Genomic DNA, 18,146 nt, shown 5'->3' on the forward strand with positions numbered 1-18,146 from the left:
GATTGGTTACTTGGAGTTGTGCTAGAAGCCTTGAAAAATTATTTCTTGCACATTTAATTGCCTGTCACAGTTGCAGAATTTTCATGTTGTATTACAATCATATTGTATGTAGTTACTAAGCACAAACCTTTTTCTTTGTAAGGGCTTACCTGACCTGAAATACAGCAAATAATCATGATAAGAATCCTGCAGCAAAGAATTGATTTCAGTGATGAAATATCTTATCCTCTTTATTTTTTATTTTTTTTTACCCCATCTTGAGTAAGGTGGCCTTTGGCTCATGATGGAAATGATAACAGTAGTTATTATAGCTTTGTAAACAATAGGAAGTTATGAAGCTTTCCAAACATTAGGATTATAGAAAATAGTCCAATTATTTATTATTCTTGTAAATATAAGTTGTATTTATTTTTCCATGTATATAAATATTAGTATGCTAAGTGCAAATTCTCAAGCAATTCACAGAAATCTCTCTTGAATTTTTTTCTCAGGTCGTTTAAAGAAAGTTTTTCCCCCATAAATTGAAGTTAGTAACCCAGGCTTGAAGTTTACTTCCCAGTTTTTGCTTATTTGATCATACGGGTTTTCCTTTATACCTGAACTTCTTGTGCTCTGACTACGATCTTTTGGCATCTGCTGTTGTACAAACTCACACTCATCACTTCTTATATTTACCAACAAGAAATAGGGCTAATTTTGCATCACCGCCTCAAATTGGTTGCCAACAAGTTTGAAACTGCATTAGCCTGTATCAATTTCAAGATTGTATCATGAAATGCTGACTCAGGTTGTGCTTCACTTATATGTGCTTGTAATGCTGCAGTTCATGAAAGGGTGCTTAGGACATGCGATGACTTTGTCTGGCCTGTGGATACTGCATTCCTTGGACGCTTCATTATTGTTGTCGAATTTCTTGACCTGAAAACATGCCCTCTGAATGTGAGTCCCTAAATTTTACAATCATTACTTTATTAATATGATATTCACATAAATAGATAATTATATAATTTGCCCGTAAATATGCGCTTTGGTCTCTTACTCTGTAAGTATGCAGAGTCTGCAATAAAATGTGCTAGGAGTTTAATTTTTATATTTTACTTAATTCGTGTTGTTCCAAGTATTGCTTTAGTTATGTAATAGCCTTTCACTATGTTGTATATTTCATTGCTTTACAGGTTCTACAGGAAGTATTGAAACATTATTCAGTACCTGACAATTTATTTGGCAAGGTCTGCGTCATTATTGATAAAGTGAGTTATGCATAGTGTTGCTATTTTAGTTTATTTTTCTATTTGTTAATGGTGCTCTAAGATTCCTGATCTTTGTTTGTCATCGAGAAACAAATATGATAAGGAGATATGATATCTCTTGTTTTTTATAAAAATAGTAATATCAAAAAGTTTTGTTATAAAAATAGCTTTCTCAACAGAGTATATATATTCACTGATTCCAAATATTTAATTTTTCCAATTTTCTTCATAACACAAATCCTAATTTGAAGCTCCTTGCATAATTTTTTTACCACAACATTGATACGTAGCATAGTATTGGAAAATTTCATTATGGTATGAATAATGAATAAATAAGCTAAAATAAATTATACAAATATGAAATAAATAAATAAATAAATAATACTAAATAATAAAACTAGTGAATCTTTATATAATTAGCTTAATAAGCCAATAATAATACTAAATAAATAAATTATACAAATACTAAATTTCATTATGGTTTTAAACAAAGGCCCAAAACTTAATAACCTTAAGTATTAGCCTTTTTAGGATTATACAAAACTACGTGAAAGTGAATCTTTATATATTAGTATACAAAACTAGTGAATCTTTAAATATTAGTATATTTTTTTAAACAAAGGCCCAAAACTTAATAAGCTTAAGTATTAGCCTTTTTAGGATTATACAAAGTTGTTGACTATAGCATATTCAAAAAGGTTTTGTTATAAAAACCTATAGTATATATATTATTGTTCCCCTATAATACCAAGATAAAAAGAGAGATATAGAAACAGTGCTTGATTTAGTCAACGTCAAAATTTTAATGTCTCGTGCTTTGTATATAAGAATGTTGTGTAAATAACATTATGACGAGGCTTTAATTTGTTTTCACCCTACACTTTTAACACTTTATTTATCTTTGCGTCATTCATTTATCGCACTGCAATTGAATCTTGTCGTTTTTTTTTATTCCAATGACTCCATTACCACTCTAGTCAACGTCGTCCAATATAATTTGGTGCACCTTTAATTTGTTACCTTATATATGTCCATAGGAGGCAGGAGATTTCAGCCGTGTAGATTGGTTCAGTATACAAATCTTGTAGGTGTAACCATCGGCTCAATATATAAAGTGATCAGCATCTACAGGTATTTTCTAAAGTGAATTTTATTTTATTTTAATATTATATTATTAGATATTTTAAATGCCTTTTGATTCGATTTAAATTAAATTTGAAAACAGATTTAACTAATTATGATCGACAAGAATTGGATTGAGAAGCCACTTAGATTAAAAGAGTACTTATATGGGGTAGTCCAATTTTTGGACTTTGCCTTTTCGAACGCATCTATTAATGGACAAATTTTATGTCCTTGCATTAAGTGTGGATTTCGTAGTATGTGTGATAAAACTGAAGTGTTAAGTCATCTACTTCAGAAGGTTTTCCAAGAAAGTACACATTTTGGTACATGCATGGGGAAAAACATATTCAATCCAATGTTGAAGAAGCACAAGCACACGAAGACCCAATTAGACAATATCCAATGCAAGATATGTTAAATGAAGTTTTTGGTGTCTTTAATGATCATCGAATTGAAGATTCTGACACATCAAATCTACCTAATGGCGACTGCCCAAGGGGTACAAAAGATGCAAGTAAAGAAGAGCTAGAAAAAAATTAAAGAATTGCTAAGGGATGGGAATCAAGAACTCTATAATGGTTGCACAAAATTTACTAAATTGTCGTTCATTGTTCGGTTGTATCACATAAAAGTCTTACGTGGTGCAACTGATAAAACATTTTCGTTGATTATTGAACTTTTAAATGATGCTTTTCCCCATGCTAAATTGCCAACATCTTTTTATGAGGCAAAAAAGTGCAACACATCCAGGTGGGAATCAAATGAAAATGATGGTGGTGCAAATAATGTGATGGACGGCCGAAAAAAAAAACCCAGCAAAAGTATTGCGATACTTTCCACTTATGCCTAGGTTGCTGAGACTATACATGTGCTCTGAAACTGCAGAGCTATTGAAATGGCATGTTGTGGGGGTAAACCCAGATGGGTTATTACGGCATCCTATAGATAGTAAAGCCTGGAAGGAATTTGACTTATTGTATCCAGATTTTGCTTCAGAGCCTCGTAATTTACGAATTGCATTAGCTATCGATGGTTTCAATCCATTTGGAACTTTAAGTTCCAATAATAGCATTTGGCCAGTGATGTTGTATATTTATAACTATCCTCCATGGTGTTGTATGAAGCAAACTTCTCTTATCATGTCAATGATAATTCCTAGTCCTAAGATGCCTGGCAATAATATTGATGTTTACCTACAGCCCCTAGTTGCTGAATTACAAAAATTATGGATTGGTGTAGATGCTTATGATTCCTCTACTGATGAAATGTTTCAAATGCGTGCTTCATTGTTTTGTACTATAAGTTACTTTCCAGGTTTTGACAACTTATCTGGGTGGAATACACATACATTGCTTGCTTGTCCGTCATGTAATTTTAACACAGAATCTAAAAGGCTGAAGTTTGGTAGAAAAAATTGTTTTATGGGGCATCGTCGGTATTTGTCACTGATCACAAGTACAGGTACAACAAACATTCCTTTGACGGTTCTACTGAACTTAGGCCTGCGCCTATTCCACCATCAGGTTCAGACATGTTAAGACAAATTGAGGTGAGTCAGAAAAGGGCTGAGGATGAAGGTACAAGTGAGATTGGCCCACAACAATGGAAGAAAAGGAGTATCTTTTGGGATCTACCTTATTGGGAGCATAATCTCATTCGTCATTGCCTTGATATGATGCATATAGAAAAAAATGTTTGTGACAATATATTGTTCACAGTGCTTGATGATAAAAGAAGAACAAAAGGTAATTTTCAAGCCCGTAAAGACTTACAGGAAATGGGAATTAGAGAAAAGCTTCATCCATATCCTAATTCCTCTAAGTTTCCTCCATCATGCTTTAAAATGAAGAATTTGGAGAAAGATATCTTCCTAAAAGTTCTAAAGAATGTGATTTTTCCTGATAATTACTCATCAAACATTTCTAGATGCATTGACAGTAAGAAACACAAGATCTCTGGTTTAAAGAGTCATGATTCACACATTCTGATGGAGAACCTTTTGCCAATTGCCTTTAGAAGAACTCTTCCTAAAGAAGTTACTTCTGTTTTGATTGAGCTATGTAACTACTTTAGAGAGGTATCAAGCAAAGTTTTAGATGTCAAGTATTTAGAGAAACTGCAACAACGAATTGCTTTGACCCTTTGCCACATGGAGATGATATTCCCTCCATCCTTTTTCACCATTATGGTTCATTTGGTTATTCATCTTGGAGAGCAAGCAATGATTGCTGGTCTGGTACAATACAGATGGATGTACCCTATTGAAAGGTATATTCTTTTATATATCAAATTTTTGTTATATTTTAATGATTTTTCTTTTATAAGATTTGTTTTCTTTTATTGTTAGGACCCTTGGCCATTTAAAATCATATGTTCGTAACAAAGCCACACCAGAAGGTTGTATAGCTGAAGGTTACTTAATGGAGGAATGTCTCACTTTTTGTTCAAGATATTTAGATGATGGTGACATTGAAACGAGGTTTAATCGACCAAGGCGCAATAATGATGACAATGAACTTAATGCTAGTAGTGAATCAACTATTTTGTTGAATTTATTTCCTACATCAGGCAGACCTGTTGGTGCTATCAAGGTTATTTCCCTACAACCCTTGGAGAAGATGCAAGCTCACCGCTATGTCTTAACTAATTGTGAACTAGTTGATACATTTCGCGAGTAAGTTACAAGTGACCTCATTTTGATTTGTTACAAACTCACCATAGGTAATAACTTAGAACTTCTTCATCCAGGAAGTGTAGAGCTGAGGTTACAAGGATGCATCGTGGCAAAAAAAACACCTCCAAAATTGTGGAAGATTACATGCACAATCAGTTTCACGAGTGGTTTAAAGAATATGTAAGACTATATATATTTAAATTCACTTAGATATTTTTTTATTATAAAAGCACTACACAATTATCCTAATACTTTTTAAAAAATAATAGGTTGCAAGAAAGGATGATCCCGCTATTCTGACTAAAATTGAATGGCTTGCAAAAGGGCCAAATAATATTGCAAGGAGATTTAATGGGTATAATATTCATGGTTTTAAGTTTCGTACAGAGAGGAAGGAGCAAGGATTGAGTACACAGAATAGTGGGGTTGTTATGTCTGCCATTACTAAAAGATTTTCAAGTGGTAGAGAACCTATTGAAAGATCAATTGATGTTATGTACTATGGGAAATTGGTTGATATTATAGAGTTAGATTACTATGGCAAGTTAAGGGTTGTGCTATTCAAATGTATTTGGGTAGACACTACACCTAACAAGGGAGTCAAGATAGATGAATTTGGGATAACAAGTGTAAACTTTTCTCGCATGATACACACAGGTGCACATGAAACAGATGAACCATTTATCCTTGCAGCTGATGCTAGAATGGTATATTATGTTGATGACCCAATTGATCAAGATTGGTGTTGTGTTTGTCATGTGAAACCTCGAGACATATATGATATGGGAGATGTGAACTTAATGGACTTGGAAGAGCCATTGATTGAGGACATACCTTTCTGTGAGCAACATTTGGAGAATATTGAAGAATTACAATTAGTTCGGGATAATGTCAGTGAACAAGAACAAAATGAACCAAATTATAATGACGATCATAGTAGTTGTAGTGATGGAGATGTAGGAAGAATGTTAGACTAGTTATGTTATGTACTAAGCAAATTTACTCTATTGTGAATTTTAATATTTTCTACAGACCATTTAGTATGAATTTTGGCTTCATATTTGGTATGTGTTTCCTATGCATCATTTCATAATTTAGTACAAATTATCATGAAGATTGTAATAGTAAACTTACGCTATTCTGAATGTTAGTACTATATTTTTTGCAAATCGTTTAGTATGTATTTTAGTTTCATATTTAGTGCCATGTGTTAGCAAATTCTACAGGAAGTTGGTACAAAATGAGGCAAAAGCGAAAGAATTCAGCAAAAGAAATGTTAGAGAAGTTACGAGGGAAGCATAGTGACAATCATAGTGAAAACTCCCAAGGTTTGCAACAACAATTTAATGATAATCATCTGGATGCCCATTCAACAAATGTCAGCAATACCATTTCATCTAATTATGAAGAATTAGACTCTTCCATAAACCCAAATGAAACACAATCACAACAGAAAGAGGAACCCTTGGTTGTCAAGATTAGAGGTAATATCTCTCCAAAAATTTAAATTCTATTTATACATGTCGACATTAATTTAAGGTCACTAAAAAAGTTATCATGTTTCGGATGCTGAACTCATATTCCCTCTATTTTTCTTTTTTCTTTTTGGGCTTGGCTTTAGAGTAGAATGGAAAACAATACATGGAGAGGGTGCTTTTATATAGTTTTTTTATACAACTTTTATATAGGCTTTCGTACTATAACAGGAGTGAGGAGAAGCTGAGATTTACCTACCACTCTAGAAATTCCATTGAACATGGATGTTAATTGTAGTATGACAACTATTTAAAAATTTAACTTATAAAAACTTATTATGGAATAAGTCAAACCAGAAAATTTTAGTAACAGATGTTACTTCTAAAAATGTTCAAAATATGAATCCCAGATAATTTTATTATTATATTGAAACTTGTTTTGCTATTTTTTAATTTTCTACCATTGATAAACTAACTTTGCTTTGTGTACATAATGGTAGATACTTCTTCAGGAGAAATTGTGACTCAAAAAATGCAAGCAAATCAGATTTGGCATTTGGAAAAAACTAAAAAAGTTATCGTTGAACTCAATGGTAACGGACAAGGCAATGACAATGGTGCAAACTTACTTGTGAGGTTTCTTGGTAAGCTTGCTCAAAACTCAACAATTTGTCCAATATCAGTTGAAAAATGGAATTGGATGCCAGAAGACAATAACCGCCAACAATTGAATTATATTGAGGTAATTATCTAAATTTCCAGCAATTTAATTTAATTTAATTTATTGTCTCTCTTGTCATTAAAGATTGATTTATGCAAATAATATTTGAAGGAAAATTTTGAGTTTGATTATGTTGGTGGCATCAAATGGGCTATGAGCACCTTAGGTGAAAGATGGAAGGCCCACAAATATAGGTTAAGGTGTAAGAATTTTTATCCTAATAAAAGTAAGGAGGATATACTTGCTAATCCTCCTCCAGATGTTAATTGTGTTGATTGGACTGCTTTTGTGCATCACTATAAGGATGATAAGATGAAGGTAAACATTCTTTATAGGAAATTATTTTACTTTATGCATATCTTGAAAAACTTGGTATATTATGATTATCATATTTTAAAATTATAGGCACGAAGTATACAAAACACACAAAGTCGTAAGAAGCTTAAAGTCTCACATGCTGGTGGTAGTAAAAGCAATGCAAGGAGAAGCCGTGAAATGGTAAAAGGATATTTATTGCAATCCCAATGTCAACCCTGATAATTTATTATTATTATTATTATTATTATTATGTTACTTTGGCATGACAATTCAATATATACTGGATCCAAGTTGTTTTATACAAAACTTACAATGTGAGTATTTTATTGGTTTCTTTATGTTACTTCTAATTATAAATTTAAAGCTGCTAGTTTATTCATTTCTGGGTAGCTTTACTCTTTTCTTACTCTTTCCAATTTCAATGAACCCATTATTGCAAGCATGTTAGTAACATATCATCATTGATAATTTATTTTTTTATCAATGACAGTAGGAGTTACAATTGGGAAGACCTCTATGCCGAAGTGAGGTTATTTTATTAACTTTATTGAAGAAGGACGGAAGCTACGTAAATGAAGAAGGGAAGACTTTGGTTGTAAGTAAATAATAATACAATAACTTTTTGGATCAAAAAACTAGCAGCATAGTTGATTATGTTTCTTTTATCGTGTTTGATGATTTAGGTTATATCCTCATATTAAGTCTATTGCTTTTCTTTCTATTTATAGTTCCATTTTTACGAAATCATACTGTCGGTTTTTATGTTTCTTGGTGAAAAACATAAAAAAAACTAGCAGCATAGTTGGTTCTCATTATATTTCTTGGTGCCAATCTCTATCAGGGGGACTTTTTACCTTCTTTGGTCTTTTTTTTTTTTGGTTTTCTTTGCCTTTTTGTTCTACATGTGGACAAAATTCTCAAATCTTTTATGTTTCACTATATAAAAACAACTTCTTATAAATTTAGTCCTTTCCTATAAAATTTAGATAGAAAATAATATAAAATCCTGTAACTTTGGTCTTAGAAATACACAGTCAGGCTCAATGGTAAAGGAATTATTCATAACTAAGTACTTAAAAATAATTTAATATCTTTCTGTTGATTGAACCTTGTTGCAAATGTTATTGATAATTCATACTTATACGTTTGATGTTGTCTCTGTGGTAAAAGTTATGAAATTGATGAACTGCCATAATTTTATTATCTTTATAAGATAACTATTGATATCTCCTTATTTTCTAAATTAAAAATAAAATTCTTATTTGTCACATATAGGATAACTATTGATATCTCCTTATTTTCTATAGACTTATATATCTATACTGAAAGCATGATTTGTTACAGCTTTTTGCTATATTGAAAAATTAAAGCATGATTTATTGAATTGCTTCATCAAACTGGAATTATGCAAACTGTGAGGTCAAACCATTCTGCCAAAGCTTCAAGAATTTTGCTGAAGAGAAAGTGCTCTTCTTGATGTGTATTTGTTGGCTGACTTTAACTATTTTGTAGGAAAAGATATCAGAGCACCTATCTCAAGATCAGGAGCGTGCTGCCACTATAGGTGTTCCATCAAAGGTATTAGCTTATCCTGATGATGCTATTGGAAAGGTATATCACTACAAGAAAACAAGTATATTGCGGCTGTTCATTTTCTATTTTGGGGCGGTTAAAATTGCCGCTAGATAAAGTGTGAGGCAGTTTACCAACCGACGCAGATACAAGCGTCGCGCGAATTTCTACGTCGATTTCAACTAATCGCTGACCGCCTCTGGTTTCTTCCGACTGTTTAAAAGGCAGTTCAACTTCACAAACAATTATCATTTGGCAAAGACACGGTGGTTAATAACCGCCTCCTTACTATTCAATTGATTTCTTTTATTTTAAAGCCTCTATTCTTAAATTTCACGTACAATTGCGTATCTGTTCAAGAATTAAATTATAATATTAATAAATGTATTATTGAGATTTATATTTATTCATGTAAATTTATTACTTTTATTTATTAATGTTTTTAATGTGATGTATACATCAAATATTTTATAAAATTAATTTATTTATTATATAAATATTAAAATATTACAAAATCCAAGTCGAAAGTATTACATATGACTCAATAGTAAGTGAAAAACTAAATTAAAGGAAATGGTAGTCCACGACTTTATGCTTTGTAAAAAGCAAAGAAGGATCTTCTTTTTGGCATTTAAGCTCCAAACCTGCAGTCATAAAAAAAAATATTGTTACTTGGAAGTTTCAAATTTAAAGATATGAAACATAAATGTAAAACCAAAAAAATATTTCTTATGTTTGTGTCTAGTACGTTTATGTTTTTTTTAAAGAATAAAAATAAAATATACAAAATACTACACACAGTTATACGCAATTAGACTTAACTTTTTTAGAATTACACATGTTACAAAACCTATTGCTCATAACAAAATTTATTAGCATTTCACAAAAATAACATGTGCAACAACTAAGTTATTTGCATTACCAAAAATAATATAGATAAAATTTTAATTGGAAACTTTCCTCAAACACTTGATATGCAAGTGTACAAAATCGATGCAGTAGCTCTTAAAAGAGAAGAGATTGGGTCTTTGATTGAAATTTGTACCCAAGATAAAGAACAGAATATTATTGAACCCAATTTTATACCTTTCGTATCCTGTAACTTTGCATTCTTCTTACCGGTTATGAAATCTTTCTCACAGAGTCACAGGCTTCAAGAAAAATATACAATAGTTGTAAATTATTAAAATAATAAATGGTTGTAAAATAATAATGATAAATAAATAATATCACCATATGTCCTCTGTTCAATGTGCACAACACCTCAGCTCCGTTGTCCAAGCCAAGAATCGTTGTCGTACTTGTCGCCGGCGATGTCTCATTCCTTCTACCTTGCAACTAAACGATCTCATGGACCTCAGTTTCACTAGATGCGAAGATACATAGTAGTCTGGAATACTTTTTTACGTTACACAACACCATGGTCAAGGGACCTTTCCCATTGTGGCCACCACAAGCGGCAAATCAAAAGAAAAAGATAAGTGAGAGACATTAGGTTTAGGAAGGGGAAAAAACATATATGTGTGAGAGGTGATGGAAGAGAGGCGCGACTTTTAAGGTTTAGTTTTAGGAAAGAGGGAAATGAAAATAAATAGAGGGAATTTAAAATCAAAATTCTTGCCTATCAATTGTGTTTTGATTAATTTTTTTTTTAAAAAAGACAAACTGTCGTGAAATCACTTTAAATCGACGCTGAATTATGGTATATTACGACAATTATAAGAACCGCCTTACTAACAGCTAGGGTGGCAATTTGGGTTGAACCGCCCCGACCCGCACCGTCCCGCCACCAACCCGTTAAAAACGGAGCAGGACGGGTTGACCCGCCAAAAAATATGGGTTGTAAAAATGAACCCACCCCGTTTTATAGTGGGTTGGCGGGTCAACCCACCAACCCGCTAATTAAAAAATTTAATTAAAATTCAAAAATAAATTATATTTTATGAATTTTTTTAATATTATTTTATTTTATTTCACACTTCTCTATATTTTTTTTAGTCTCAATCTTAAATGTATACTAATATTTGTCAAACATTCTTTAGGAATTTATAAATAGATAACATTTGTCATAAATAAAATTGTTATTCTTTATTTTTTTAGAAAGTACTAAGATAAAAAAAAATTGAATATCACAAAAATTTAAGTACTAATGAAATACTACCTAATTGTAAAAAAATAAAAAAAATAATAAAAAAATTTAAAACCCGGCGGGTTGAACCCGTTTTGACCCACTTCTAGGCGGGGCGGGTTGAGGTGGGTTGGTGGGTTGAAAATCTCAACCCAACCCGCCCCGTTTTGGCGGGTTGGCGGGTTGACCCGCCGGCTCAACCCATATTGCCACCCCTACTAACAGCCACAAAGTTAAATACAGAGGCGGTTGAACTCAAACCATCGTGAATCGACAGTCGCGAATTGACTATTTTCTTGTAGTGTATGGAGCTGAGCCTTCAGGTCGGGTGCGTGGGTTAGGCGCTGGTGTTTGCCCCTCCAATGTTTTTGGAATGCCAAGACATTCTATTGGTTTTACCAATTTTGGTAGTTCCATTCAACAATGTGTTGAAGACTTGAAGAAACATATACAATCTTTGGAAATAAAGTTGGATGGATATGAAGAGATAAAGGTTGGATATGAAAAGACCAAGATTGTGTATGAAGAGACCAAGGAGCATCTTGTGCAAACTCAAAAGCAATTGGCTTCTCTTCACAAATTTCTACTAGATAAATTTGGAAGTGAGTTAGCTACTTTCAACCAATATGTTTTACCCTCTTTGTTATAATTGGTTAGAAACTTAGATAATTTTGTTTTTTTTAAATCATTTGCAAGCTTTATTTCTTCTCTTTCTTATCATGAAGCTAAATTCTTTTGGTTTTTGTACAGGTGTGATAGGGTAAATAGCACTTCAAAGGACTAGGATGCATAGAAGAACAGGTCCTGGAAGATTGATATTTGCAAAGAGCTATACTTTTAGTTTAGGAGAATGATTCATGGAAAATTAATGATATTTTGAACAATTAGAGATAATCACTATATTTTTCTTCAATTACCCAAATTGGTTCACTGGCTTGAACATTTTCTTTTTTGGATTAGACAATGAGGTATTCTTTGAGTGTTGAACTAATAGGGGGAAGATATTTGCCCCTCCATGAGATACTTATGGTGAGATTTGAAATGCTTGTAAAATCTGCTAGTGTAGGGCAATTAAGCCACATGTTGTGGTTTTTTTTTCCTTCCTGATACATACATTTTGTGAGTGTTTCACTATTATATGAAAAATATTTGTTACACGTCAGATTATGTACACATAATACCTCAGGGCAAATTTGCATCATTAAAGGGTGTATCATGTTATTTTTTAGATTACATACTAAATAATAAAAGTAATTTTTAATATTTTTTGTTTTTATAAGACTAATAAAAAAAATGTAATATTATTAAATTAAAAAAAAAATTCATATATTTAGCCACATTCATGAATGTGGTTAAAACAAATTTCAGACATAATTAGCCACATTTTTTTATTGTGGCAAACTATACAATTTAACCACATTTATAAAGTGGTTAAATTAACAATAATTGTGGCTAAAAAAAGGCTACCACACTCAATCAAAATGTGGCAAAGTGAAGAAAATAATGTGGTTAAATTATTGCAACACCTGTTTTAACCACATTTAATCAAAATGTGGTAAAGTTTGTTAGCCACTTTTTTATCATTGTTTGCCACATTTTGAATGTGGCTAAACAACCTTTTTTTTGTAGTGTCGTTAGCAATTATCATTCGCAAAAGATCGATCAAGAGCACCAACACCATCAGCAGTTGCAGCGTTCTAAAAAATACTTATTATGAAGTTACTTGTAAGCGCACGATAAACACTTCAAAAAGGTAGAATCCACAATAATCTTAAAAAATGATTTATTTAAAATGGAGAAGGAAAGAAATAATTAACATTATTCAAAGGATCTATAAAAGAACCTAATTAAGGTCACATTATTTCTTCTAATTAGAATTCATCAAAAAATTTGATATCATGAGAATTATCTGAGCAACTTGTTCGACAACACTACCATATTTGGGGAGCAAGGACATATCATGATAAGGAGGACCAGATTGTGACCCCTCTCTAATACAACCATCAATGTGTCCAGTGATATCATTCGCACCCACGCTCATGCCAAAGTAATTTCCCGATCTCAACATCCGTTGAGTGTGTTCAACATCACCAAGGGCACCCTCATAACCAAAACGTGACAAACACATTATGTAGTGGTCTCTAGCCTTAGGATCGGTAGTACTATGTGCGATCAACGAATTGATCAAGTTGATTGTATTAGTGACATTGGCATGAACTATGTCAATACTGTATTGGGCAAGGCTAACGAGGTCTGCACCATCTGCTCCCCCAGGCTTCGAGTTAAGAAGACTTGAACAAAATGAAGGGTTTTCGGCCCAAAAGCAAATATCTTTTACTTTCACAACTCTATTGGAGGATGCAACAGATAAAAGGAACAGCAATACAAAAAAAGAGATCAAACATGATCTAACAAAGAAACGAACCATTGTAATCCCTTTCTCTTGTTTCTCCTTCCTTCCTAGTTTGGCTTAATGTATGCATTCAGTATGCGAGTTATTTTATAGTTCTCAATTGAAAATAAGGATCAGTTTCATTTCATTAATTGGATATTTATATTCATATCTTTGAATTAATATTTTTGAATACATTTAATTATTTTGGGATCGTTGACTTTATCTACAATTTAATGCTTTGCTGATTTTGAGAATCATATTTAATGATTTAATAATATTTAATTAGAATACATTTAATAATAAATATGGGCTTAATAAATACATGTAATAATATTTAATGCATATACATTTAAAAGTATAAAATCTATATATTCTGACATTTTTCTTTTCAAACAGCCTGGTGAGCTACTGAATATTAAATCAAGCAGCAATCCTCTGAAGTGTATCAATTGTCAATTTTATTTTAATGATATTATATCATTTAATGTAATAAAGTAAAAAAATTATATTAAAATATGATTTTCTTGGTGAAACGGAAAAATTTACAACTTGAAGATAAAAATATTTTTATTTATGAAAACAATTCACTTTCATCCCTTATTATTTCAAGGTATAAACACTTAAGACCTGTGGTTCGAAGCTTATCTCTTGGATCTACTATGGTTACATAAGTGATTTACTGGTTTCAAAATTTTACTAACTTGTGCATTACCCGTGTGTGTGATGTATGAGGGAGAAAGATAAAAAAATTTATCGGCGACCATTGTTGATTAATCTATAAAAAAAGAAGAAGAATGTGTCATTATTTTCCTATATATATTAGTATATTACTCGTGCGATGTACGAGGAAAAAAAATTGGTTTGTCTATCTCGTAAAAATTAATGCAAATCGTAAAAGTATATCACTGCACTTTATGCAATCAAGATAATGAATGGTCTTTTTAACTATCACATTTAACCTGAGCTATGAAGTGTTTATAAGAATATTAAATGTAATAATTCAAATATTTGCCAACTCTACATGTACAAAAAGTTAGAGTTAGGTACCTCATAGTGTTAGTTAGACTGCAATGGCCCTCCGGACCGATCTCATTTTGTCACCTCTAAAATGTCAATATTTTATATCAACATGATTTGTTAGACAATAAATATAAGCGAGAAAAATGTGTTAGCAGGTGGCGGCCGAGCCCATTTTTTCACCTCCATCTATCAACATTTTATATCAAGTGTAATAAATGAAGAGCTGTCTCTAAATTGACTTTTCAGAAGTGTATAACAAATTTGTAATTTATGTGACAAATCATTCCTCCACTAGTTTTTATTTATTTTTTCAATACAGCGAGCCTCTGATTGTTAATTAATTAATCATCATTTATGAATATTGATCAATATTTGAGTGTATTTTGAAGGTTTTGGGTTATGTTTTTGAGTACCACCTTCTTAATTACATTTTCATTTTGCAAAACATAACAAAAAATTATAAAAAACATACTTTATAAATATTTATCTTATTTTATTATCTATTAAAAAAGATAAAGCAAAGATAATAAAAACATTGTTCAAATATCATTATTTGTTATGAAGGCATGCAGTTGTTTCTAGAATGCAATAGACATTCTACATAGGAATATTAAAAGCCCTGCAATTGTTTCTAATCTCACCATCATTTTCAACCAAAACATCAATGCTTCCCATCTTTATCATAGCATCTGCAAAGCTCTGATGAAAGCTAGCATTATCTGCGGCAAAATTCATGACTATGTCTCTTGTGGAAGGATCCAAAGCCAATTGTTGATCGATTTGAAGTATCCCTCTCTGCTGAAGTATTTGGTTGTAAAATTGATTGTCAAATACAGAAGGTGTATCTAAGTCCAAAAACACAGTGGGATCATCACTTGCTGGACTAGCGAATGACCCACATATATTCACCAACATAGCATCCAAAGCAGGATCCATTGTAGGATCAAGGTTCCCTTGAAAGCTAGAAAGCCTTTCTCGAAAGACACTGCAATGAGTGAAACCAACCGTGTGTCCTCCCAAAAGGGTCACCATTTCATTCAATGTCAACCCTTTTGCAGTGAAAGATTGCAAAGCCCGAGACACAGAAAATGATGGTGCAGGAACCTTCACTTCAGAAGGATCAGATCGTAGTCCATCTCTTCTTCCTGTGGTGACATTGTATTTCGGTCCCCCTGCTAGAGCCACTGCATCTCTTGTTGCAAGTGTTATGATATCTGCACATGAAACTATTGAGGGGCAAGCTTGTTCTAAAATTTCCTTGGCCTCATCAATGACCTCAAATCCACGAATTGATTTGTTTGGTTCTGCATCCTTCTCCGATGTCCTGTTGCTAGTTGAATCTATTAATATAGATGCGTCACAACCCTGAAACCAAAACTTTTACAATGTGTTAGCATTTTTTTTTTTCTGCGGACATTTGGGTCGGTGCCAATGTTTTTATTACAATAAATACACAAAAATATTTAATCCCATCAGTTACATAAAATGAGTATGCAAATATTAACCAATTATAAGAGTAATCCGCCGCCAAACGGATGAATTGGTAAGGAATTGTTCTAACTTAATCAATAGTATAGAGTGGCTTTTCAAAAAATGATAATCATCTAGAGTACTTGAGAGTTGTGAATGCCTTTGTCGTCCTATTCAGTTGGAATCGGACTAGTCGAATAATTAATAAATTAATGAATAATATTAAAAAAAAAAAAAAACAATCCAGAGAGGAAACACAATTGGTAAGCCTACCATGCCTAAAGAGTGAATTGTTGGGTTTGAAAAGATTTCCGCTTAATTCAATTATTTGGCAAAATAACTGGACAATGACAAAAACCTTCATCCCTTACACCACAACTGCACATAAGCATTTTTTTTTTTGTTGCGCACATTTGGGTCGGTGCAAATTTTTTATTAGAATAAACACAAGAAAATAAAATGTAATCCCATCCGTTACATAAAATGAGTATGCAAATATTAATCAAGAATAAGAGTAATCCGCAATCAAACATATGAATCAATTGGTAAGAGGTTCTTTCAGCTTAACCAATAATCTAGAGTAAAAGTTCTTAGGAATGTAATTGTAATTTGTAGATGCCTCTGTGGTGTTATCCAGTTCGAATCGGATTAGTTGAATAATTAATTAAATAATATCCAAAAAAAAAAGAAAGTAATCCCGAGTGTTGACATAATTGGTAAGCCGACTATGCCAAAAGGATTTTTGGGTTTGAAGAGATTTCCGCTTAATTCAAACTTTTGGCAAAACATCTGTTCAATTAATGACAAAATCTTCATGCTTTACACCACATAAGGGACTATTTTCATCTAAATGAGTGGGACACTCGGAGGCGGACCGGTGTTGTTGCCTGTGTCTGCACATCCAGACACAAAAATTTGAGAATTTTTTTTAAAGAGGTGGGTGATTTAGGTCAAATAAAAAAAATAAAAAAATTAGGAAGATTGAAAAAAAAAAAAAAGATAGGCCCAAGTCCAACCCAACCAACCTATATAATTAAAAGCTTAAAGTTTAAACCCTATCACATTGTTTTGTCTCTTCTTCTTTTTTTGAAACATAAACCTTATTAGCTTCAAATCTTAATGGACATCAATGATTCCTGAAATTTAATCTTCATCAAGTGAAAGAAAATCGCATGAGATTTTTCAAGTTTTTTTGTGAAGCAAAAGTGGTCAACTTTGAATCAAATAGATATCGATAGAGGTTGGTTTTTGATCAATTAACCCATACAATTAATACATTTTAATTTTTTTTTTTTTTTAATCTTTCAGGGCGCTGCCCCTAAACCCCCACCTTAAGTGTGCACACATAAAAAAAAAAAATTCTGAACCCACCACAGAGGACACCCATATCGTGAAACAAAAAAAAATTATGTGCAAAGAGTGGTTTTGGTCTTACTCTAACAAAGCAATCATGAAAGTGCATACGAAGCAAGGCTGCAGCAATAGTCTTATCCTTGTTGAAACGCCTTTGCACAACCTCACGCACAATGGCCTCTGCACTTGGACAACTAGAGCTATAGAAGCCAATTCTTAGGTCAGCAAATGTGAATGGAAGGAGACATAAGAAGATTAGGACGGTGATCTTCATTTTGGGTATTGCTCTGCTTGGCTATCTTTGCTTTCTCTTTGAGTGTCCTGCAAATGCTATAAATCTTGGTGGAGTTTGCCATTAAAGATTTTTTTTTTTTCTTTCATCAATTTTTGTTAGAGCCATTAAATGATAGTGATGCATACAGTTACGTTATATTTCTTGTCCGTATGCTTGAAGGGTAACAGTTGCGAAGACTTTTTCCTCTCTTTTTTCAACTTTTTTAAGTAAGAAAAATGAATTTACTTTTTTCTCATAAAAAAAGGGTATTAAAATATAGGTGTAGAAAATAATAGGTGTAATAGTAGTATTGTGATCGTGATACATGCACACCAGATTTACACCAACGCTATTTAATTAGCTGGTTCAAC

The 18,146-nt window shown here is 32.3% G+C and overlaps 2 protein-coding genes across 2 annotated transcripts; both read right to left on the reverse strand.

Moving 5' to 3' along the window:
* Positions 1-13,130: 13,130 nt before the first annotated feature.
* Positions 13,131-13,691, reverse strand: LOC133304944 (uncharacterized). Its single transcript, XM_061505031.1, has one exon. It carries the CDS (start codon positions 13,689-13,691, stop codon positions 13,131-13,133), a length of 561 nt encoding a protein of 186 aa, XP_061361015.1.
* A 1,584-nt stretch (positions 13,692-15,275) lies between these two features.
* On the reverse strand, positions 15,276-17,775 carry LOC133304945 (peroxidase 44-like). Its single transcript, XM_061505032.1, has 2 exons — positions 17,584-17,775; positions 15,276-16,043 (listed from the first exon to the last, which is right to left on the reverse strand). Exons 1-2 carry the CDS (start codon positions 17,773-17,775, stop codon positions 15,276-15,278), a joined length of 960 nt encoding a protein of 319 aa, XP_061361016.1.
* Between the last annotated feature and the right edge of the window lie 371 nt (positions 17,776-18,146).

This window comes from Gastrolobium bilobum, unplaced genomic scaffold (genome assembly GCF_033153095.1).
Source record: "Gastrolobium bilobum isolate Gb01-03AN ecotype WA unplaced genomic scaffold, APGP_CSIRO_Gbil_v1 utg11163, whole genome shotgun sequence".
Classification (NCBI taxonomy): domain Eukaryota; kingdom Viridiplantae; phylum Streptophyta; class Magnoliopsida; order Fabales; family Fabaceae; genus Gastrolobium; species Gastrolobium bilobum.

Bases quoted from the DNA above. Each gene is read 5' to 3' on its own strand.
- LOC133304945 (XM_061505032.1), bottom strand. From the start codon at position 17,775: ATGAAGATCACCGTCCTAATCTTCTTATGTCTCCTTCCATTCACATTT. The intron at 16,044-17,583 runs GTAAGACCAAAA...TTTTGGTTTCAG, and splicing joins TTCATGATTGCTTTGTTAGA to GGTTGTGACGCATCTATATT.
- LOC133304944 (XM_061505031.1), bottom strand. From the start codon at position 13,691: ATGGTTCGTTTCTTTGTTAGATCATGTTTGATCTCTTTTTTTGTATTG.